Source organism: Manis pentadactyla, chromosome X, assembly GCF_030020395.1.
Source record: "Manis pentadactyla isolate mManPen7 chromosome X, mManPen7.hap1, whole genome shotgun sequence".
Lineage (NCBI taxonomy): Eukaryota > Metazoa > Chordata > Mammalia > Pholidota > Manidae > Manis > Manis pentadactyla.
Genome location: NC_080038.1, coordinates 117,527,607 through 117,553,526, shown reverse-complemented (window position 1 = coordinate 117,553,526; position 25,920 = coordinate 117,527,607). Strand labels below are relative to the sequence as shown.

The window sequence follows — 25,920 nt, the reverse complement described above, 5'->3', positions numbered from 1 at the left end:
AATATCCACAATCACCAATGTTTTCATCCATCTTATTACTTATTATGATTATTACTATTTTCACTGGTGGGAAAGCAAGAATAAGAAATGTGTCAGTGACATTAGTCTCTTTAATGTTGATGTCATTCTTATAAGGTAAGTATTACCACTCCCATTTTACCTAAGGGAAACTGAGTTGATACAACTTTCCCAAGTTAAATAGCTACTAAGAGACAAAGCATGGGACTCAAACACACATCTATAGACTCAAAGCCCATGCATGCTCTTCCCAAAGGTTAAATAAAATACTCATAAATTTTCTATTGAAATATTTGAACTACTTAACTTACCATTTAAACATAAAATGTAATTTTAACTGAAAACAGGAGTGAACCACTATGAAGCTAGTTTTTAATAAATCCCTACACACAAATCGTAACGAAAATAAAATAGCTCACCATTCTCGCTGCATTTTACTCAGTCCCAAATATATCTTTATTTCCTTCTTAGGAGGCAGGCTCTTCTCTACATCAGTTTTTATACGACGTAACAAAAATGGCTTTAAAACCTAGAAAGTGGCATTTTTACAAAAGTTTATAAAACATTTAATATTATAAATCACATATTTCATTGATAACATCCCAATGTGAAATGTACTTCCCAAAGCATAATCTGAAAACACTACCAACACCAATTGTTGCCAACTCTCGTTATCAAAGAACCAAGTAGTGGCCCATTAAATGGAAAATCAGAATAGGGGACCTAAAGTAGACATTCATGATTTGATGGCACACAGTACATAAAAAACTAAAACAACAAGATTATTGATTATTGAATAAGCATGAAAGAACCACTTTTAAAAAGGCTGCTGTCACATGAGGTTTTTAAACCTTAGAGGAAAGCTGTAGTCAGAGTATGGATCAAAGAATCTCTAAAAGTGGGATAAAAATACAGGCCATTTCAAAAAAATGTTCATTCATTTCAAGATGAATATATAGAAGAGGAGAAAATGGTTCAAGAAAGATATGGAGGAAAAAAGATGCAATCATCAGTGTACACCTGTAAGACAGATTCTATCATGAGAAAATAGTAATGCTACCATCAATACAGAGTAGCTGCAATGTGCCAGATACTGCACCATGAACTTTACAGAGAGCATCGAATCCTTACAATAACTCTTTGAGGGAAATGTGATTATTGTAATTTTAGTACTTCACCGAAGTTACATTGCTAGTAAGTGGCAGAAGCCAAATTCAAACTCAGATCAAGCTGATTCTACCATCAGCTCAGCCCCTAATTAGCTGTTATGAGCTGGGCAAATTCCTTAACTTTTCTGAGCCCCTTCTTCTTCCATTCATCCAAGAAAATATATTCATGACAGTATGTATGTGCCAAGCATTCTAAAATGGGGATAATGATACCTATTTGCAAGGCTGCTGTGAAAATTTGTGGTAGTACACGTGTAGAATTTAACCACAGTTAGTCAACCGTAGCTATTATTATTAGAGATCTATGGGAGGTAAGAAAGTGAGAAGAGTAAAAGACGATTTCTAGTCTCTGGATTAGGGCTCTTAAACTTGTCTAAGAGAGATTCTTAAGAGTTTCAACTGCCTGTGAGACATTTAAGCAAAAAGACTCAGAAGGCAGTGAGACATATAAGTCTAGAAGTAGGAAAGAAATAGAGAGAGATCAATTTGGTAGTTCTGGAGATAGGAGAGAAATATAGAGAGATCGATTTGGTAGTTATTCTTTGGTAATTACTCTTTCAATCTCAGCTATCAAGGGAAGAAACCAGAATCACAGCTAAAGAGGGACACTGTGTTGAGGGAGTACTGTTTCATATGCATGAGGGTGGGTGGGTATGGGTGTGGGTTTGGATTTAGTAAGGGAAATACTCGAGCATGTTTACATGTTGGGGGAAATGAGCCAATATAGAGGGAAAGGTAGAAAATTCAATTAAAAGGATAAAGTGTGGGAAAAGGTCCAAAAAGAAACAAAAGAGATTAGGGTTCATGTCGGAAGAATTAGCCATTGACCAGGGAAAGAACACCTTTTCCATTCAGACAGAAAGTAACAGAGATGCAGATATTCTTGGAAGATGGATATCCTTGAAGGAGTTCCTACTTAATGACTTCTCTTTTTCTCTTTGAAAGAAATGATATTTGCTGAGAAAGGAGGCAGCCAGAGGATAGCTGGGATAGAAGTCTTGGGGAGATTGGGGAAAGTCTGACATAGCTATAATAGGAAATGGGAAGGAATGCTGTAGAAAGCCACATCAAAGGATGGCCAGCATCACCAAATCCCAGCTTTTTTCAGAGGATATGAAACTGTAGTAGCTCTAACCTGTACAGTTGTATAACTTTCTTTATGACTGTTGAGCAGCCCCAGTACACAGCAGGTTACTCTGCTACTAAGAGGGTGAAGCAGAATTCAAACCCAGAGGACAGAGACACAGTTAGATCAATCCTGTTTAAGGCTTTCAGGATGGAAATAGCAGATGGACAAGAGACCAAGGGAGTTTGGAAGTATTGGCTAAAGAGCAGTTCAAGTGATAGAAAATAGGCTCACTGCTGAATACAGAAAAAAGATAACAGCAGGAATGGGCAGATGGATGGAGAGAGAAAGCAGGGGTCCAGGGACTGGAGGCCTCTGAAAGTACAGAAGGAGGAATGGGTGAAAGAACTAGAAAAACGTAAGAAGCTGTAATCAAGGAATGGAAAACTGGTGTTTAATGATGTGAGGGATTCAAATGGTGATGAATAGATGACAGAGAAGAGAATAGGAGAGGGTGAACCTGCAAGATAACTTGAGCCTCGGTGGAAGAGCTCTCTATACATGGCAGTGGCTTACAAGTGGCACTGGGGAACTAGGAGAATACTGATACGATCTCGAGGACCTGTAGAGTGTGGGGAGTGAAGAGCCTCTATGGGAGAAGACCACATTGCCCAAAGGGGAACGTCAAAGCAAAACAGCTACTCCATAGATGAGCTGAGTATCTAGTGAAGTTTGTTTCCAAAGAGGCTATCAGAAAGGTTAGGAAGGAGAAGCCGTGAGACTAAGCCAACAGGCAAACCCAGAAGTTCAGGTTCTATGGCACTTCATTTTCTGGCTTGGTTATACATGTATTTAAGTACTAAATTTTCTTGTCTTCTACTACTTACTGCGTGCAGTCTTTCCACAAGTTTTTGATCACCAAGACAATTTTTGGTGTCAAACCAAGAATCAAAGTCCTGTGGAGGGACAAAAATGACAAAAATTCTGTAGTCAGCACATGGCTTGCTTTTTTAAAAATAAACTCAATATTCTACACAACTAATACAGCAATAATTCATTTTGAAATCACCTCAAAAGATACATTAACTGTGATGGCCAATATTATTTACTTCTGAAAACAGATACAATACTAGAGTGGTTAACAAAATTTTAACCCCTTTATACAGGAACCCCATCATCATTTTTTCCTTTAAAGGTGTTTGATTAGTCCTCCCCATACCATAGCAGCAGCATCCAGTTGAGAGAAGTAGTAGTAAGAATATAAAATTGAAGACATATACTGCTGAAGAAAATGTTAAACAATAAAAATGAACAAAAGCAAGATAAGGTATACAAACCAATGGATAGCTGAACATGGTACTTTTTAGTATCAATTAATATCAGTAATGAGGAAAATCAAGCTCCAAAGTCCATAAATCATTCAATTCATATGCTGTACTAGCATAACTTTGTGTTAATGATGAAAATATAAATCATACATTCACAAAATACACTGTTTCTCTAATCACACATCATGAGCCCTTTAGTACTCACCAAATGTTAATGCCTACCATAATTAGAGACCATTTTAAGAACTCCAACTGCCAAACTAGTACACAGAAAACCCTTCCAATTTAAAGAAAAATCTGAAATGCATGCACTATTCTGAACTCAGCCTATCTCCTAAGTTATGGTATCAATGTGATATACCCAAATTTTAACAAGGAGGATAATCTCAAAGAAAAGCAGTATTATTTATCTAGATATCCCCATTTGAAAAGTTTATACTTAAGAGCTCTTTTCTGTGAAAACCAAAACACACAAAGAATTACAAATGAAGAACTATAAATTGCAATATATATTCTATATTTTGAAAACAGATGTCTGTGAACATAAGAAAATTACACTCACAACATATGACTTAAACTTACATCTGCGGAATTAAAGACATCAGGCAGTAAGAAGTTGAGTAATGCCCATAGTTCATGCAAGTTATTCTGCAAAGGTGTCCCAGTTAGGAGCAAACGGTTAGTTGACTTGAACTCACGGACAATCTCTGAAAGCTAGAAAAATAATAGCATTATTAACGTTTTTTTCATTTATTATAATGTTCAATTCACTTCTTTATCCAACCAATACATTTTTTGAATAAAACAAAACTTGAAAATTAGTTTTCTATGGAAAAATATCCTAGTTCAGGTGACACTGCCACAATGAAGCACAACTCAACAAAATATTCTAGGCATTTCTACACTTACAAGAATGCAGAAAACAGTCACACCTGACACCCTTCCCCCACTTCAAAAAAATTATTTTCTCCATTTTGGGTCCACAGAAACAGTTAGAACTGCATGGAATCCAGGCTGGTCACTTTACAAAATAGCTGCTTCTCCCCAGTCATGTACATATACATGCCTAGCCAAGTTCTAACATGGCTTGGTCACAAATTTTAAGCACCAGAGCTGAGCCCATTTTCTGTGACATCTTATATCAACTTACTAAATAAAGACCACAAAAATTAAAGCAAGAAAAATATAAAAGAGCAGTAATCCTATCAATAAAAATGGACACTTTTATAATGCTCTTAAATAAACAGTTATTCTCTAACATGTGCCCTCTTTTTGGGTATTAGTTCCAATCTGAAAGTAGTATGATCCACCTGGCACCTTAGCTCCAGTTCTGTCCCTGTTCTTCCAAAGTAGCCCAGTGATCCAAAGAGAAGTTCATCATAATAATTGCTTTTCCTACTATTGATGGAGTTGAATGGCAAGAAATACTGATATTTTTCAGTGTTAACACCACACTCTAATTCACACAAGTCAGATAATTTCAGGAAATAATTTTTTCTAATCCATATTAATACATATAAGGTAGCTCCCTTGGTAAAAAAATAAATCAATGCAAATGACATTTGTACACCAAATATTACCAAAATATTAACATACTATAGCATAACAGAGTTAGGCTACAATGGGTATAGCAAAAGAACACCTAAGTTTCTTTTTTTTTTTAGGAGAGCAAGGCAGAGGCTTTTATTTAGAAAGAAAGTGAGAGGACAGAGCTCCTGGCTCAGACCAGGAGGGGACAAGAGAGTCCAGGGGTGGTGCATTGTCTAGGGATTTTATAGGCTGCTGAGAGACAAAGGGCTAGGGATGTACACCTGCTAAGTGGTCCCATGTTTATCTTTGAAGAGACATTAAATTTCTTATTAATCTTCCTGGTTATTTACAAGAATTTTACTGCTCTGATTTACTCCCACGATACCAGCTTCCTGGTCTAGGAGCATATCACTCAAGACTGCCTGCTTTGCTCCCAAGGTGGGCTGAGTTACTGTCTGTTTGTTAAAGAGTATGTTAAGAAAGTTAATGTTTAACAAATTGGGTTTTAAAATGCAATCTAATTTTCAAGATGGCATCTTTCCTGTTTCTACTACATTGTTTTGGGCTTGCTTGCTACATTGCCCAGGTTGCAAATCATTTGTTTAGGGCTTGAGGAAGAAAAGCAGCATCTGGGTTGTCAGAAAAACAAGCTGGGCCCCCCAGCAGGCTAAAGCAAATCCCACAATGGATTATATCTTGCTTTGTTTTTTCCCTGAGGCCCTCACCCTACTCTTAAGCCCACGGTCCCTGTCTCATTCCCCTCTACAGATGGAGACCCTAGCTGCTGCTAGGGGAAAGGGAGCAATGACCGCTCTGGCTACTTCATGCTGAGAAGGGGCGCAGTAAAGGGTACAGTTAGGTCCCCATCACTGGTCAGTCAAGAGGGCCTCGGAAGATGGGCACTTATATCTTGGGTTCCATTTTCATCACCATTTGCAATTTTATGGCTTCAAAAGGATTTAGAAAACCAGCTCCACATCATTGTAGTCCATGGAACTTCTGGGCCTGACATAGCTTGGACTTGCCTTTGGAGGTCCTCCGAAGTTATCCCGGACGAGTCCCCAAAAATGATGCCGGAGTTCTTGCTCACAGAGTTGAAGAATGAACTCTGCAAACACTCAAGGTAGGAGAGCAAGGCAGAGGCTTTTATTTAGAGATAAAGCGAGAGGACAGAGCTCCTGACTCAGGCCAGGTGGGGACAAGAGAGCCCCCACCTAAGTTTCTTTACATTAAAAACTCCACAATTTCCATTTGCCATGTATTCAGTAATTTAAACTTTAAAACCATTTTACAAGCTGATTTTCATTCACAGTGCACGAATAAAATCATAATCACTTTTTTATCTTGAATACAGGGAAGTGAACAGCCATGGTCATTAAAAGAAAATTAAAAATATTGAGAACTGGCTTACCTTGGATTTTTCATTCTTTATTCTGTGAGCTTCATCAATGACTAGGTATCTCCAATGAAACTTTTTGAACACAGATTTTTCTTTAATTACCATCTCATAAGAAGTAACACAAACATCCCATTCTCCTGGCATCATTTCATCACGAATAAAAAGAGCCTAATGCAAAAAAGTTACTTATTGTTAGAATATGCCAACAAGATGAGCACAAAATTAAATCAAGAGAATATTAAGAGTTCTAAGAGACCCTGGGTCTCATTTAGTGTCATACACTTTTGAGATAGGAAAACTGAGGCCCAAAGGTACATTTATGGTCAGTTATCTGGATGACATGCTAATATTATTCAGCAGTACAAGAGAAGCAAAGGTTTCCCTTAAGTAAGTATGGTATACTGAATGAACTGGAGAAGTGCATACCACCAGAAGATGACCAAACCACTAGGCTCTCTCTTCTTATCATAAGGGGTCCACAAGGACATGAGCAAAGTAACTACTTTCCGAATACCATATTCATAACAAGATATCAGCATTACCATGATGTAGTTTCAACAAAGGGTAAGAACTCAATATACATGAGTAATGCCAATCTTTTGGGATCTCTTCTATGTTCCTTTTAGCAGGGATGAATCATATACTTTGTTAAGGGGTCATGAAAGCCCATTCATGTGTTTTTGTGAATTTCTTGATGTTATGAGGCTACAAATGTGATTTCAGAAAGAGGATTTTCTCTATCTAGTAGAGAAGGCTATTTAAAATGGTGAGACTATTTAAAACTATTTTTAAATCTTCACAGGGAGTGGCCAACATGGTACTCAACTTGACTGAGAGCATTTTTAACTTATATCAACTGAATTCCAGATGTTATAGGTCAAAATAAAACCACAAAAGTTAACAGGGAGCAACAAAATCCATAACAAGGTGCTGATCAGTAAATCTGAAAATCTACAAATCTGAAATTACAGTGCACAGACAAAAATTAACTGTTAGCTGCCAAGTCATTATTTCACAAATTTGCAGTTATGCACCAAACACACCATGGACTCATTCAACAAATATTCACTAGTGCCCACTACCGTGTTAAAGGATTGCCTGGACTGAAGTAGAGGACGGAAAAAAGGCCTTTGTAGAGAACTCAGCTGCACCCTGGGAAGTGATCATATTTAAAAAGTTAATTAAGACATTAGGGAATTGGAGACAAAATAAAGAGAGCCAGGGTGTCAGATCCCATTTGGTCCTGCAAACACATAATCCTTGTTTGATTTTATGAAACACTCATTTTAATGATTCCTCCTACAGATTCATGGAACATACATTTATTTTTAATTTAAATTAGCTCTGCTTTGAAATTGTGAAACTACTTGATAGATTTCAATATCTGGACAGAACTAAGATCACATAATCCAAAGGCTCTCATTTTATAGGAGACAACATTATACAGTTAGCAGCAAAGCCAGAACTAAAGACAGATCTCCTGTTTCCATGTCCATGATCTTTGATGCCTCTGGAGTGGAAAAAGAAGGGCCAAAAACCATGTTTGGTAATCACACATCTACATACTTCAGGACCACATTAGCATCAGACAGATCAGGAGTATCTCTAATAATTTCCCAACTCAACTGAACAACTGTTGTAGCCTACGTCAAAATTTTGAATACTAAAATACTGACCTCTTTATTTACAAAAGGCCAGGAAACTACAAAGACCCAATATATCTATCCCATGTGGTACTGAGTTTCAAGTCTGTCTATAAATAATGACCTGGATTTTCTCTAAACATACCAACATCAATCTGTGAATGTTGAATATGGTACATTATTTATATAATTAATAATTACTGGTTTCCAAATTCTTTTGACCATGGCCCACAGTCAAATTACACTTTAGGTTGCAATCCAGTATACACCTACGTCTATATGAAAAAAGCAATAGGTATACTTACTATGCATGAAACACTCTGGCATTTTCTATTCTATTCTATCTCAATCTTTTAAAAAATTATTACTACCACCCACTAAGATGAATTCCCAAACTATTAATGAGGGGCAATTTGAAAAATACTGACTTTGAATATTGGTTTTCAAGATTAAGAAATTTTTGAAACCATAAGAATAATCCCAACATCCCATGGGGTAGAGATAGGGCAGTCACAAATTAAATACATCTGCTTTTCTTTAAAACTCCCAGAGATACTTCGTGAAACCCCTGGATTCCATATAATTGAAAAACACTGACATACATTTTTACTGAGACATTATGAAAACACAAGCCTAGATATTTCTCTTTTGGTTATGATCTTCAGGAAAAAATTTCAGTAAAAATTAATACTTCAGAAATGGAAAGTTTTATAAGGAGTGGTATTATATTAAACAATAGCAGTGATCAGAAAGAGCTCTAAGGGACTACTTTGCTACTGGCAAATATTAGGCATAGGGAAGAATCAAGCTTGTAATTCTAAATTTTTGAAGTCAGTATTTCACTATTTAAATTATTAATGTTAAATTTAAATAAATTTAAGTAATTTTTCTTCAAGCAAGATGAGGATAAAATTACATAATTCATTATGCTACCATTCTGCTGAGGATATCTTTTGATAACCTATCAAAACAGGTAAAATAGAATAAAGATTTATTCTAAACTATGTTCTCTGGAGGCAAAATAAAGACAAGTTTAATAATATGCTTTCTAAGCTGATTATGCATTTTTGTATTTGTGCATAAATTATTATTTTTAGATTAATTCTGCAGCCCTATAATAATTACAGCTTACTAGATTGACAAATAGCTAATTTAAGCAAGAGCCCAGAGTTTCTAATACTACCTAAAAATATGTGCAGATGTCTATTTTTCTATTCAAAGACCAAAACTGAAAGTTGTATCTATGCATAAACACAAAAGAGAGGCTCTCAATACAAACAGAAAAGGTTCCATTTGTGTGTGTGTGCATGGGCATGGATAATACCAAGTCAAAGTCAAAAATCAAAAATTTAAACATAAAAAATTAAGTCATGCAAATTTACAAATTTTTGCTGTCAAAATTGCACAAATGAAAGAGTCACTGATAAGATACATGGTAAATAAGATTTTTTTATAAAAAGTCACTTAAAAGTGCAACTCAAAAATGCTTAGGTTAATGAGCTAAGTGAAAGTGATTGCAGATAAACATAATAATGGATTGTTATTAATAAGTAACACATCTACCTCATATGACTGTTGTGAGAATTAAGTAAATTAATATATAAGAAGCACTTACAACAGAGCCTAACACAGAATAATAAGCACAACTTAAGTATTACTTAGTAGTAGTGGTCAACTTAAATGTCTTTTCTGGCAGTGGTATGCAAGTTAACCCCAGAAATGAAGTTATTCTTGACTGCCTTTTTAAACCCATTTCTCACTTACTCTTGCATCCTTGTCTCCAACGAAACAAATAACACGGAGAGAGGGGACCCATCGTTTAAATTCATTCATCCAGTTGTATAAAGTTGACTTTGGAACTAACACCATGTGAGGTCCAGGAATGTTTCGGTAATGTTTCAGGTAACCAAGCAAAGCAATTGTTTGTAAAGTCTTACCAAGACCCTGTATTATCACACAAGGAAAAAAAAATCCACAGATCATTTTTTAATTAATGAAACCCTTTCTTAGTAACTACATTACAAAAAAGATATTCGCCAACTAACTCAGAGAGTTAGTTAAAAAAACACCTTTTTTTTAAAGTGAATAACCATTCCAATTTAGTACTTCTGTGAGCACAAAGAGAAACCAGGAACTTGCAGGTAGAAAGTTACTCAATAAAACAACTTTCTACTTAGGAGACTTCTACTCTACTATGTACTTGTTTCTACTAGTTGCAAAATTAAATTTTGTGTGTGTATTTCACAAAGACTCATTTCCTTTTCCAGCCTGCTTAGATACCAGTATTTCCCACTGTCCCCAAGATTACTGCAGCCCAGGCATGAAATACTCAGACTACATGCATCTCAAGGGGCAAGTGGCTCTTCACTTACATCTCACATCCATGCAAACCTATGGAACCATAAAAGAACAGAACTTCAAAGAACTCTGTAGCCAGAACCTGAGAGATCACCTGGTCCACTATACTTTTTATAAAATAATATATTGAATATCCATGAATCTACCACCTAACCCATGGAAAGGGAACAGTATCATACGCTGTGTGGCCTTTTAAAACAGTTTCTGGCTTTATCTCTACGCAAGATATATATTTCTTCTTTTATAAACCTAAGCTTAAAGCTATTTTTATAATGTTTATACTATCTGATATTTCATTTAATGAGATGGTTTTATGGATGCTACGCATCTAAATCTATGTTTTTACTCTATAACCACATAATTCCACTTTTAGGAATCCTATGGAAAAAAATCTGAGAGATACAGAAAAACTAAATTATAAGGGTTCTCATAATAGTACTGTTATAAGCCATATATATACATATACATCAACCAATATATTATATATATATACACAATATAAATACTATATGGGCTATACATCAACCAATCCAAATGACCAGCAGAGAGGGAGATGAATAAAATTCTGATAAAAGGTGAGTGAAATTATGGTACCTTACCTCCCTAGGATTATTACATGGTAATTAACAATTATTTTTAGGAAAATATAAAATTATGTGGAATATATATATTGTGAATGTGAAGAAACCAGAATACCGAATTATATACACAATATGATCTCAACTATGCAAAATAAATACATCTGCAGGAAAAAAGACTAGAATGAAATATGCCAAAATGTTAACTGTGGTTACTTTTAGGTAACAATTGTAACTTACTTTTATTTTCTTGATTTTTCCTCCCAAATTTTCTACACTCCTTAAAGTCTTTCCCTTTTTTTTTCTTATTTTGGTATCATTAATCTAGAATAATTACATGAGGAACATTATGTTTACTAGACTCCCCCCTTCACCAAGTCCCCCCCACATACCATATTAATCACTGTCCATCAGCGTAGTAAGATGCTATAAAATTACTACTTGTCTTCTCTGTGTTGCACAGCCATCCCCGTGCACCACACACACATTCTACATGCTAAATGGAAGGCCTCCTTTCTTCTTCCCCACCCTTCTCTCTCCCTTCCCACCCATCCTCCCAAGTCCCTTTCCCTTTTGTTACTGTTAGTCCTTTGTTGGGTTGTGTGATTCTGCTGCTGTTTTGTTCCTTCAGTTTTTCCTTTGTTCTTATACTCCGCAGATGAGTGAAATCATTTGGTACTTGTCTTTCCCTGCCTGGCTTGTTTCACTGAGCATAATACCCTCTAGCCCCATCCAGTTCTTGCAAATGGTAGGATTTGTTTTCTTCTTATGGCCGAATAATATTCCATTGTGTGTATGTACCACATCTTCTTTATCCATTCATCTACTGATGGACACATACGTTGCTTCCATTTCTTGGCTATTGTAAATAGTGCTGCGATAAACACAGGGGTGCATCTGTCTTTTTCAAACTGGGCTGCTGCATTCTTAGGCTAAATTCCTGGAAGTGGAATTCCAGGGTCAAATGGTATTTCTATTTTGAGCTTTTTGAGGAACCTCCATACTGCTTTCCACAATGGTTGAACTAATTTACATTTCCACCAGCAGTGTAGGAGGGTTCCCCTTTCTCCACAACCTCGCCAACATTTGTTGTTGTCTGTCTTTTGGATGGTGGCGATCCTTACTGTTGTGAGGTGATATCGCATTGTGGTTTATATTTGCATTTCTCTGATGACTAGCGATGGGGAGGATCTTTTCATGTGTCTGTTGGCCATCTGAATTTCTTCTTTGGAGAACTGTCTGTTCAGCTCCTCTGCCCATTTTATAATTGGATTGTTCACTTTTTGTTTGTTGGGGTGCATGAGCTCTTTATATATTTTGGATGTCAACCCTTTATTGGATCAGTCATTTATGAATAAATATATTCTCCCATACTGTAGGGTACCTTTTTGTTCTATTGATGGTGTCCTTTGCTGTACAGAAGCTTTTCAGCTTGATATAGTCCCACTTGTTCATTTTTGCTTTTGTTTCCCTTGCCCAGGGAGATATGTTCATGAAAAAGTCACTCATGTTTATGTCCAAGAGATTTTTGCCTATGTTTTTTTCCATGAGTTTTATGGTTTCAAGGCTTACATTCCGGTCTTTGATCCATTTCGAATTTACTTTTGTGCATGGGGTTAGACAATGATCCAGTTTCATCTCTTACATGTAGCTGTCCAGTTTTGCCAACACCAGCTGTTGAAGAGGCTGTCATTTCTCCACTGTATGTCCATGGCTCCTTTATCATATATTAATTGACCATATATGTTTGGGTTAATGTCTGGAGAATCTATTCTCTGCCACTGGTCTGTGGGTCTGTTCTTGTGCCAGTACCAAATTGTCTTCATTACTGTGGCTTTGTAGTAGAGCTTGAAGTTAGCGAGCGAGATCTCTCCCACTTTATTCTTCCTTCTCAGGATTGCTTTGGCTATTCGGGGTCTTTGGTGGTTCCATATGAATTTTTGAACTATTTGTTCCAGTTCATTGAAGAATGCTGTTGGTAATTTGATAGGGACTGCATTAAATCTATAGATTGCTTTGGGCAGGATGGCCATTTTGAAAATATTAATTCTTCCTAGCCAAGAGCATGGGATGAGTTTCCATTTGTTAGTGTCCTCTTTAGTTTCTCTTAAGAGTGTCTTACAGTTTTCAGGGTATAGGTCTTTCACTTCCTTGGTAAGGCTTATTCCTAAGTATTTTATTCTTTTTGATGCAATTGTGAATGGAATTGTTTTCCTTATTTCTCTTTCTATTATTCATTGTTAGTGTATAGGAAAGCCTCAGATTTCTGCCTATTAATTTTATATCCTGCAAGTTTGCTGAATTCCGATACCAGTTCTAGTAGTTTTGGAGTGGAGTCTTTAGGGTTTTTTATGTACAATATCATGTCATCTGCAAATAGTGAGTTTGACTTCTTCTTTACTGATATGGACTCCTTTTATTTCTTTGTTTTGTCTAATTGCCATGGCTAGGACCTCCAGTACTATGTTGAATAACAGTGGGAAGAGTGGGCATCCCTGTCTTTTTCCCCGATCTTAGAGGAAATGCTTTCAGCTTCTCGCTGTTCAGTAAGATGTTGGCTGTGGGTTTATCATATATGGCCTTTATTATGTTGAGGTACTTGCCCTGTATACCCATTTTGCTGAGAGTTTTTATCATGAATGGATGTTGAATTTTGCCAAATGCTTTTTCATGTCTATGGAGATGATCATGTGATTTTTGTCCTTTTTATTGATGTGGTGGATGATGTTGATGGATTTTTGAATGTTGTACCATCCTTGCATCCCTGGGATGAATCCTACTTGATCATGGTGTATGATCCTCTTGATGTATTTTTTAATTCGGTTTGCTAATATTTTGTTGAGTATTTTTGCATCTACATTCATCAGGGATATTGGTCTGTAATTTTATTTTTGGTGGGGTCTATGCCTGGTTTAGTATTAGGGTGATGCTGGCTTCATAGAATGAGTCTGGAAGTATTCCCTCTTCTTCTGTTTTTTGGAAAACTTTAAGGAGAATGGGTATTATGTCTTCTCTGTATGTTTGATAAAACTCCGCAGTAAATCCATCTGGCCCAGGAGTTTCGCTCTTGGGTAGTTTTTTTATTGTTTGTTTGTTTTTTGTGTGTGCTCTTTTGTGTTTCCTTTGACTGCTTTTGTGGGTAGTTGATTTTATTTTTTGCCTTTAGTTAGTATTTGATTGTTCCACTTTCTTTGCTGTGATTTTATTTTCTCTGGTGACATCTATTTAGCCTTAGGAGTGCTTCCATCTAGAGCAGTCCCTCTAAAATACCCTGTAGAGGTGGTTTGTGGGAGGCAAATTCCTTCAACTTTTGCTTGTCTGGGAATTGTTTAATCCCTCCTTCATATTTAAATGATAATCATGCTGGATAGTATCCTTGGTTCAAGGCCATTCTGTTTCATTCCATTAAATATATCATACCATTCTCTTCTGGCCTGTAAGGTTTCTTCTGAGAAATCTGATTATAACCTGATGGGTTTCCTTTGTAGGTGACCTTTTTTCTCTCTCTGGCTGCCTTTAATACTCTGTCCTTGTCCTTGATCTTTGCCATTTTAATTATTATGTGTCTTGGTGTTGTCCTCCTTGGGTCCCTTCTGTTTGGAGTTCTGTGTCCTTCCGTGGTCTGAGAGGCTATTTCCTCTCCCAGTTTGGGGAAGTTTTCAGCAATTACTTCTTCAAAGACACTTTCTATCCCTTTTTCTCTTCTTCTGGTACCCCTGTAATGCAGATATTGTTCCGTTTCAATTGGTCACACAATTCTCTTAATATTCTTTCTTTCCTGGAGATCCTTTTATCTCTCTCTGTGTCAGCTTCTGTGCATTCCTGTTTTCTGATTTCTATTCCATTAATGGCCTCTTGCATCTCATCCATTCTGCTTTTAAGTCCTTCCAGAGATTTATTTCTGTATTCTCCCTCCTTAGCTCTTGCATATTTCGCTGCAAATCCATCAGCATGGTTATGACCTTTGTTTTGAATTCTTTTTCAAGAATATTGGTTAAATCTATCTCCTCAGATTCCCTCTCAGGGGAAGATGTCTGGGTTAATCTGGGCTGTATCAAATCCTTCTCCCTTTTCATGGCAATAGAGGCAGTCATAAGCAGTTGGCGCGTGTCAGCTAGGAGAACAAAATCCCTTCCTGCTTGCTCCTTGCCTTCCTTTCCTCGGAGAACGGCGACCCCTAGCGGCTTGTGTTGGGCAGTTGCATGCAGAAGGGGGCTCTGATTCTTGCCTGGCTGCTGTGAGTAAGCTCCGTGGTTGCTGTGGACGTGGCCGGCCTCAGGTTGCTGCCCTGCTATGGCAGGGCCGCGCCAGAGGGGGAACAGGCAGGATGCTGTTTATCGCCATGAGGGGCCACCAAGCTGCACTGCTGCCCAGGGGTTAGGGCGCCCAGAGTTCCCCAGGATTCCCACCTGCTGGGCTGATTGTGCCGGGATGCTTCCGTCCAGCTGTGAGGCCCCTGTCCCTTTAAGACTTCCAAAAAGAACTCGCTTTTCTTTTGTCCCAGGGACCTGCTTGCAGGTTTTACTGTCCCGTTTCCCTAGTATCCAGCACCCCACGCACTGTGTGTCTGCACTACCGGTATGGATGGCTAGGGCTGGGTATTTAGCAGTCCTCGGCTTCCTCTCCCTCCCTGCTCCGACTCCTCTCCTCCTGCTGGGGAGCTGGGGTAGGGGTGGTGCTCGGGTCCTGGCAGGCTGCAGCTTGTATCTTACCTCCTTCGTGAGGCACTGGATTCTCGCAGGTGTAGATGTAGCCTGGCTGTTGCCCTGTATCTTCTAGTCTCTCTTTTAGGAATAGTTGTGTTTGTTGTATTTTCAAAAATATATATGTTTTTGGGAGGAGATTTCCGCTGTCCTACTCATGCAGCCATCTTGGCTCCTCCCCCTCTTTCCCTTTTTTATTAAGCTCAATATTTAATATCTTTACACCCTTCATGTTTGGATAGGCTGCAGTCAAGAGGTCCTTAGGGCAAATAATCCTAGGCTTTGTGTTGTCCAATTAACCAAGCTCCTCACCCAATGAGCTGACTGTAGTCTGCAACCTGTAACACTAAATGTAAGGAGCTACAGACCCTTGATTTAAAGAACCTCCGCCACATACCTAACAGTTAGTTGCTCAGCCAGGGATGAGTACCTAGGGGCTTGACTACTACACTACACACTATAGAGCATAAACTGTCACATGGCTCTCCTGGATCAAAGGGTTTGCAAATATGACTCTGGAGTCAAATAGATATGAGTATCACTGGGTCATCTATCATATATATCCAGAACTCCCCCTGCCATCTCTTAAATCCCATCTTATTCATTTGGTCTTAAAATACCAATCTAAGCCTTCATATATTTCCCTGATCTGCTGAATTAGCATCTAAAATGGCCTTATTTGTTCTCTTTAGTTGTTTTATTTGTATGTCCATCATTCCTTAGCTTACTTCCCTCCTGACCCCTACCTGGCACTCTGCTGTATCAAGACCACTTCTTGTTCTTTATTCCATTTATTCACTTTCTGACTGCTCAAACCTCAAGATATTTACATTCATTCAAGCTTGCACTCATTCATTTACTGTTAGGTTTATTCATTTATTCATTCGCTGTTTGACTTAAAAACCTGACCTCATTACCTAAAGGATTTCAGATAACCTACAATGAAAACAAGTTTCAGGTGGCCTACAGTAACAACATGGGGCCAAATTAATGGTAAAATAGAAATAAAGAAAGGCCAAACGCAAGTAAGACTAGAAGGTACAGAACACGAAAAGGCACAAAAGACACAATAGGCAGACAATTAAGAGTTACACTGGCACTCCATTTCAGCATTCATGTTGGCTCTGAGCTTTCTGGAAGCCAAAATGCAAACAAGAACAAAAGTATAAGGAAGTGTTTTCAACCATTTGAAGAAATTTCAGTAAGAATTTTGTGACCTGTGTAAGTGTATGTTCTAGAGGTTAGGTAAAGAAACAATTCTAGAGTTTACAAATGCCTTTTACATTGTAACTAAATAAAGCAATGTGCCTCCAGGCCTCAGGGGGGCAACTGAGCTCATCAGGTATTTCAAATTTATGTAAAAATTATTGATAACTTAAGATGTGTTTTTTATTCCTTACCATCTCATCAGCCAAAATCCCATTGACTCCATTTTCATACAAAGAGATCAACCAGTTCAGTCCTCGAATCTGATAATCTCTCAGGGGTCCTCCTTTCACATCTGAAAAAAAGAAAAAAATCAAGGCTGTCTCACACGTTCATTAATACAATCGAGTAAAACTTTTCTAAAACCGAACTGAAAAAAACACCAATGTGATGAAATACTTACACGAAGGTGACACCTCAAATCTAACACATACATTAGATGTTTTTCGACTCTCTGACAGTAGTTCTTCATCTTCTTCTTGCTCTGTGCGCCTGTGGCGGTAGCTGAAATGAAAAAAAAAAAACCTTCATATTCAACCCAAATCCTAAGGCATCAATTAAGTCAGTTTACATTGTTAGTATCTTTTATGAAAAAATGAGTTATCTCAGGGCTTGCTTAGAAGTTGGTAGAGCCAACCTACATTTTTACTGATTGACTTCTAGTGAGAAAAAACATATTGTTGCTCTGAAATATATTTACACTGACAATAACCTTATTTTCTGAATACATAATCATACTGCACAAGTGAAGAGAGAAAGAGTATGAGGGAAGAGAGAAGGAAGGACAGGAGGAAGAGAGGGAAGGAGAGAGAGAAGGAAGCAGAGAGAGATGTCAACTTACTCTCCAGCAGAAATTAGGCTCTGCTTGTCACCTTTCTTTATCCGAGGACGTCTCAATTTCATGTTCAGGGGAGATGCTGGAGATTTCTGCGCTGAAGGTTGAATGAAATGTGCAAAAAGCTCTGTCTGCTTCAGTAAAAATTCAAATCTTTTTGCTCGGTCTGCTTTCTAATTTTCAACACAAAAGAAAATGTAATGATTTTCTTTTTTATTCATTCAAAGTTATTTAACAAACATTTATAAGTACACTTACTTTGTACTATATTCTAAGCATTTTAAGCATACTACCCATTCAGTTTTCTTAGTAAACCTATCAGGTAGATATTATTTCCATTTTACAGATGATAAAACCAAAGTACAGAGATGCTAAGTAACTTGCCCAAGCTCCCACAGCTATTAAGTTAGAAGTATCTGAAAATGCTTTTTTCAGATAGTTTGAATAGAAGCCAAGTGATCTGACAGACTTAGTAAATACCCTAATGGGAAGTACCCTATTTAAAGAGCCACGGTCAAAAACTAAATCGTCTTTCCAAATCATGATGATTTTCTTTTCCTAAACAGTTAACAAAATTAAGTATCATAATATATGATATATCCCAAATAAATATAAAACACTAGTTATTAACTGTTATGTATTTTATATACATATATATGTGTGTGTGTATATATATGATATATATATATACACCATAAACTGAACTCTTAAGAATTTTTAAGCTGCATCTAGACATAATTGGAATCTTAGAAAACAGTGTCATCTCATCCCAAATATTTTCACTGTCATGGCACAAGAATGTGACAAACGTTTCTCTCTTCAATTATGGTAACCTGGAAAATTGAATTTTATGCTAACAATATATAAAATTTCTCCCCAGAGTGAGCAGGATTTAAAAGCCAGGCAGAGAAAGACAAGTATCAAATGATTTCACTCATCTGTGGAGTATAAGAACAAAGAAAAAACTGAAGGAACAAAACAGCAACAGACTCACAGAACCCAAGAATGGACTAACAGTTACCAAAGGGGAAGGGACGGGGGAGGATGGTGGGAAGGGAGGGATACGGGGAAAACGGGCATTACAATTAGCATACATAATATAGCGGGGGGGGGGGGGAGGGGGACACGGGAAAAGCAGTATAACACAGAGAAGATAAGTAATGATTCTATAGCATCTTACTATGCTGACGGACAGTGACTGTAATGGGGTATGTGGTGGGGACTTGATAATAGGGGGAGTCTAGTAACCATAATGTTGTTCAAGTAATTGTACATTAATGATACCAAAATATAAATAAATAAATAAATAAACAAAAAAAACTGAGCAGGATTTAGGGAAAAAAATGAACACACACACATACATAAAGGAAATAGTTAATGTATCTTAACTATAAAAAAATCGGCATATAATTTCTCATTAATTTATAAAAGCTCATATAATTTGTACCATATTAAGTGCAATAAATTTTTTTCATTAACAATCTTAGAAGATCAAAAGATTATACATCATACTAAAGAAAAAAAAGATGATTTTTTAAATTCCCAGTCACTTTCTGACCACAGTGTAAAGAGGATTTGATTGCTAATGAAGGATGCATAATTAATAACACCAGAAACTTACAAGAGTTCATTAACATAAATACAAGAATTAGACAAATATATTCAGACCAGTGGCTGGCAGGAAGCCAAAACCTTTCTATTTTATGTTGTCCTCACTGGAATGTTGTTTTCAGAGTTGTTAAAACATTAACCGCCTATGTTAGATGTGGCTTTAAAACATTAAGACAGGGAGTTTTGTAAAATCGCTGTGAACCAAAAAAATGTACTTCATCTCTACTTATGCTTACAATATTCCTGCAAAAACAACCACTCAACAAAAAAATTCAGTTCCAACTACCTGTTAATTTCTCTTTTGAGTTAACCAAGTTCACTGGCTTTGAAAGTTCCCAAGGCATAGAAGTCTAGTTCAAATTAAAATTATGGATTTCAGTGACTAAAAGTTAAATAATTAAATGTATAATAACGCAGTAGGTGGCCATAACTAAGATTATACTGCTTAAATATGTAATATTTTCATGAGCTGGGCAAATATCCTTCCTCAAGATGTATTACATTATATGTTTCATAATGTGTAGCATTTATGTATCATATATTCATATATCCAAAGCAAGGAGCAAGGAAGGAAAAAAAATGTACCAGTGGCTTTGTGACCTGCTTTCTCTCAGCCATACTGATATTACCACTGATATTTTCACTCAGTGGATAAACTATCTCTAGCATATAACACCTTATTATGGTGTAAAGAGCACTGAACAAAGGTAAAGAGATATGGCTTCTGTTCCCAACTATTCCATATAGCTTCTCTGATCCGTCATTTCCTCATATAAAAATGAAGAGATTCACTTATTCAACATAAATCTATTTATAATGGATTAGATATTAAATTACTTCCCAATTCTAAAATCTATGATTCTGTACCCATTATATATACACATGTATATTTTAACCTTTCACATCTCCCCTATAGAAATCAGCTACAGTATTCACTATTCTACCCTAGAATATACTTACCATTTTCTCTTCATATTCTGGGTCCATTTCCTTTTCAGATTTAGAAGCTTTAGCAGCAAGTTTGAGTTGAAATGGAGTAACGTTTTTCTAGAATTTATAAGAAATCATCAAATCGTAAAGCAAGGTATTAAAAGTGGTCAACATTCTCATTTGAAGTAAAAGGCAATTTAAATACTAAATAAATCAACATGAGCCATACATGAACCAGTGATGAGAGCTTGCCATGAAGCAGGGCTTATGATTAATCCAGTTCTGTGCACCTGAGGTCTAACAAAAAAATCCAAAGAATTGTGAAAACCAGAGAAATAATACTAATTAAAATAAAAACCAAGAGGTGAAACCCTGAGCCTTTTCACCTGTTTTTTAATTTCAACTGTAAGAAAATGTATAAGCATTAAATAGGAGATTTAAAATATAGACTATGCTAATATTATCAACCATGAACAGAAGAATTCAAGGAAAGTAAATATTAATTCTCAGAAACACTTCTTTATGTAATGGAAAAAGCCAGACTTTCAGAAGAAAAGACTGGTTTCTGTTCCTGAAAAGACACTATTTTTTTGTTTTCATATTCTAATTAGAACATTTAAACTTTTTTATGTAACACAACGTGATCACTTATACTTAAAATAATGAAATAGTGCAGTTTCAAACTTCTTGCTTCTGCGAATTTTCTCCAACTGGAAAGAAAACCATTTTAAACTATAGTATATAAATATTTTGTAGAAGCAGTTTCTCAGGGCTATGAACTATTAATCTTTGTTACTTTAAAAGCTGTAATTTAGTGAAAACTAACATAAATCAGCTACTTAAAAATATTGAAATTATCTGGGGGGGTCTCTCATTCATCCTATCCTTTGTAAAAACAAGCTTGTACCTGTAAATGTAAGCAGGGATACAGAATACACCTCCTTCCCTGTAGGAAATCAAGAAACAAAATAATAAAAACACAAATCTAACCGTTAATACCAAACCTGAGACTATTTCACTTTTAACAAAGACTTTGCTCAAGTCAAAACACAAACCTGTTTGTGAAAACTAAAGAAATTATGTCCACTTACTCATGGCTTTTGTCAATCTGTTCCTGAAAACCTAGAGGTCATACATCAACAACAAAATGTGATCTTAAACGTAAGAAAAATATGCTCCCAATAGTCAACAAATATGTCTTCCAACATTTACTAAAATTTGTTTTGAGGAAATCCAAACTAAGATAACAGAATTTGGTCCTTGTCAGGGTTCTACTTTGGAGCACTGATCAGATATTCTTCAGTCTTAGTCCAAAAAACAGCAGTCTTGATTTACAGCATCTCATGGACATGTCATCCGCGTGGGATGTTTTGAATGTAATCCTGGATGGATGAGAACAGAAAACTGCTAAAATCCCCTCAATCCCACACTTTTAAACTGTCACATACACTATAAATCCTATTTTATTTTCAAAGCAGTAAGTAAAGGAAAATTGTAATTAAATCCGCACCTTTATCATTCCTTGAAAAGCTAAATTGAGTCGTTTTCAAATTTCAAAGTAGCAAAAATTACTCCCCCTCATATACACAAGTATGGATCTAATAATGTGGCCTGTAAATTTCATTTGTGGAAAATGAAAGCTTTAATACTAGAAAAACATTTTACTCCTTACTTTTTTGCTTAGTTTGCAGTAGAATACCATAAAAATCTAATTGTATGCTAATTAAAATCTTGAGCATGCTATTAAAAGCTGTGGATAATTACTTAATTGGCACTATCTTCCACAACAAATTTTAAAACACCTACTTTCTAAACTTGCTCCTTCATACATGTTTTCAAAAATATACTTCTCATACCAAAAAAGATAAAAGGTGACTAAGATATTCCAATAAATTCCTTACGGATTTTATCATCTGGTAGACTAGATGCCATGAGAATGCAGCACAGGGTCATCAAGATGCCCTGTCTTAAAGACCATGACCTTTTTCTTGACGTTTTCATTACCCAAAATACCAACTCCAATTTCCACAGGGTTAGGTTATCCAACTGTCAGATAAACCAACGAAGTTTGAGAACCAGAAGGTAAGCAAAAGTTCTTTTCTGTAGCGAAATGTCACAAGTCAATATATTGTCTCACTTACTTTATGTATCATGAAAATGCTCTCATTTAGAGCTTATTTTCTTTTATTTGATATATAATTCTAGTAAATTTTATCATCTGGCTTCCCATACTACAGAGAATTAAAAAAGCAGCAAGTGACATAGGAAAGACCACGAGAAGAAAGCACACTGTCAACAGCAAGAAGGGATGGCAGTAGCCCAGGGAGTAAAACATGAGTTCCACTGCAGGAACATCCCTTTTCCTTGGTGTTTAGGTGTAATTATTTCACTCTTTGCTGCATCACTTGTATTTTTGTATTTTACAGTTGTTTTAAATGGTTTCATGATTTTGTTATATCTATGCCCTTGATCATAAACAATTTCTTTCTGATTAAAGTAGGTGAAGTGTTTAAAAAGTGATAGCTAACAGTCTGTCAATTGAGGAGGGAGCTTGAAAAATTATTTTAAAATGAACACAATACTGAATGTGTCTGGGAGGTAGTTACTTAATTGAGGGGAAACAGCCTCTTAGATCTTGAATGCCTCGTATCCCTGCCAGAGTACAATAACTGATGGACATGAGGAAAAGGACATACCCTTTTAGTATACGATTTAAGGAGTCAAGGTAGTGTGCAACGTACTTCGATTTGGAGGAGGCGGAGTACCAAATTACTTTATTTGAAGAAATAGCACAAATGAAGAAGTGAAATAGATGCTTTGGTACTATTTAGATGTTTAAGGAAAATTAAAAGATGTAAAGTGACTAAAGTACCAAACTTCAGATATCCGGAGTCCCTGCCAAGAAGCACCTCATTTTCCTATGCTGAGTAGACAAATGAAGTACTATAAGGGCAATTTCTGATGAGGCTGGAGTTCAAGAATATATATGCATCAACTCAGAGATTGTATAGGTTTTTTACACATACCCAATTTTCACTGATTCACAATTCAAAAATATACATACAACCTGAAAATTCAAAAACCTTTACTGCCATACAAGTGTTCAGCACTTACATTTGCCCAGGCTAGGGAATAGAAGGCGCCTAGTTGCATTTCTGGATTTCCCAACATTTGATTTATACTGATGCTTGGTTTCTGGCCCAGCTTTAATCACCAATATTGTCTTACTGATCCAAGTACTGGATAGATCTGTTTTCCACGTTTTCACTTAGCACCGCAATTGTCTGTTTAGTCAACCTTGCAACAGCAAAACATGTCACTTAAGCAACTGAATTTAAAATTACTCTAATTCACGGTGAAAGGTGTTAATTTCCCTCAAAAGCTTTTCATTTGTCTTACAGAATCATATAATGATTCAGACAAAGCCACCTGAGATCGCTAAAGTATAATTTTAATCAACTACCGTTTTTAATTACAATATGTCTACTCGTAAACGGAAAAAAAATCCACCCATAAACGATCCATTCTAGTTTTAATATACAACAAAAATCCTTATGCCCCATCTTAATCTTTTATCTCAATTTTTCAACGCATTTCCTACTTTTATTTACATGTCTTGGTCCATACGAAATATGCCTTATGGAGACAATACTTATTTTCTGGATTTGGCTTTAATAGGTATCAGCGCGGTTCCCTTATGCACGTTAGCAGCAGCTCATCCTGGAGACGCTGGGTTAAAAAAATTTAAAGAAAAAAAACCCTGCATGTGTTCAGGAGCCAGCAGCGCCCACTAGGAGAGGGAGGCGGAAGCGTGGAAGGCGTGGGGCCAGTCTGGGGGACCATTTGGGTGGCCCCGGAGTGAAACCCTATACCCTTGGGGGCGGGGCAGGCGAGGGTGAGGGCGCCCACGTTGGAAATTTTCCTAAACCAGCGTCCACGGTTCCCAAATTTGGGGTTTGGATTGTGGGAGTACGACGCGAAGAGCTCGTTTTCTCGGGGTGACACCCCCGCTTTAGCAGGCCGGCACCAAACGAACAAGGGATGGGGTTTTTTTTCCCCATACCATTCATCAGGCCGATATGGGCAAATCAAAGAAGTGTTTCCTACCGTCCTCCGCCTCCCAACCACCCGCACCTTGAAATTCAAATTTAACAAAATAAGCTCCAGCAAAATCTCTTTTGCGCGAGTGTGGGATTGAAGAGCCCAGATTTCCCAGGCAGAGGCCGACGGGAAGCGGGGGGAGGGAGCGAGCGAAAGGAGAGGGAGAGGCGGAGGCATTTTCCTGCACAGCCCCATCCCCCACCCCGTTCCCCCAGTTCCGGGAATGCGAAGGGGGCCGGGGGCCGTCGAGGGTGCCCCCATCCCAGAGCATGGGATACCAGGTACCTCCACCCCGCCGCGCCCGCGCCCGCGCACCGGCCCCGCCCCCGCCCTCCAGCAGCGAAAAGGAAAGGGGGAGGGGAGCGCAGGCTGCACCGCTCCGCCGCCCCCACCGCCGCGCGCCCGCCGCCCCCATCGCTGCCGGGCGCCGCGGCTACCTGTCGGTGGAGAAAAATCAGGATTTGGGCCCCTCGGAGGGCACAGGATTTGTGAAGCACACACACACCCCCTTCCTATTTACCTCCTTCTCGCCCTTCTCCGTGGCCACGGTGTCTTCGGTGGCGGCGCCGGCCGCTCCCTCCCCCTTAGAAGTGGACGGGCCTGGCTGCTCGTCCTCTAGGACCACGATTGTGGAGGTCGCATCAGCGTCTGCCACGGTGGCTGCCACTGCAGCGGTGTCCGGCTCCATGGCGTTGGGGCGGGAACGAGGAGGGGGACGAGTAAGGGGACGAGGGCTCCTGGGCGGCGGCAGTGGCTTCGCTGGAAAGAGCTAGATGGAACAAGGGTGGGGAATCACTCCGCTTCCAGCCCCTTCGCTCGCCCCCCCCTTCTTTAAATAACCCTCAACCCTGCCCCACTTCCGTCCACCCACCCTACGTCATGGCCTCCCCCCTGTCGCCCTACCCCCTTCCTCCACCCCCCCTCAACGATCGCGAGACTCCCCCTCCCCATCCAGAGCCCGGGCCGGCCCCGCACGACCAACTGTTGCCTGAGTGTGGGGCGTGGACAAGAGGTGGAGGCGGGAACCCAGAAGCCTGCGGCCCCCTTAAAAAAAATCTCCTTTCCCACACGCCCCCAACAGTCAGCCTGGGCTCCCCTCGCAGATGTGTGCAGAAGGAATCCTTTTTCCCTTTAATCTGCTCTTTGTACCTTGGGCCTTGGGGCGCTCTCCCCTTCTTGCACAAAGAACTTTTCCTCTGATTCTAAGTGTATGGTAGATGGTTTTTCTCACCATTTGCAAAGCCCAGAACCCTCTGGGAACTGCCCTTCCTCAGGTCCCTCAGAGGCGATTGGTAGTGCTTTTCTCACCTTCGTAAATTCTGTAGAAGGAGAAGCACCCCTTGAACCTCGATCGCAGCTGCAAACATTCACTTAGAAAGCAAAGCGTGACTCCTGGGTTTTATGTATACTTGCTCGATTTTCAACTCTGAAATCTCGCAGATGGC

The 25,920-nt window shown here is 38.1% G+C and overlaps 1 protein-coding gene across 10 annotated transcripts in view; it reads right to left on the bottom strand.

Annotated features, from left to right (window-relative positions):
* Positions 1-25,341, bottom strand: part of SMARCA1 (SWI/SNF related, matrix associated, actin dependent regulator of chromatin, subfamily a, member 1) — a 243,608-nt gene extending 218,267 nt beyond the window's left edge. For 7 of the 10 annotated variants that reach the window (XR_008995270.1, XM_057495933.1, XM_057495935.1 and 4 more), the window contains exons 1-10: positions 24,996-25,341; positions 20,405-20,491; positions 17,840-18,006; positions 17,402-17,502; positions 17,193-17,293; positions 9,918-10,097; positions 6,523-6,678; positions 4,164-4,295; positions 3,141-3,209; positions 438-547 (exon numbers count right to left, since the gene is read on the bottom strand). Coding sequence is in view for 9 of the 10 variants with exons in the window: in XM_057495933.1 (XP_057351916.1) it covers positions 438-547; positions 3,141-3,209; positions 4,164-4,295; positions 6,523-6,678; positions 9,918-10,097; positions 17,193-17,293; positions 17,402-17,502; positions 17,840-18,006; positions 20,405-20,491; positions 24,996-25,163 (1,271 nt within the window). In the remaining variant the exon portion in view is untranslated. Of the gene's footprint in view, positions 1-437; positions 548-3,140; positions 3,210-4,163; positions 4,296-6,522; positions 6,679-9,917; positions 10,098-17,192; positions 17,294-17,401; positions 17,503-17,839; positions 18,007-20,404; positions 20,492-20,603; positions 20,790-24,995 lie in introns of those variants that run through there. The other 3 variants (XM_057495934.1, XM_057495936.1, XM_057495941.1) reach the window with 2 other exon arrangements.
* Between the last annotated feature and the right edge of the window lie 579 nt (positions 25,342-25,920).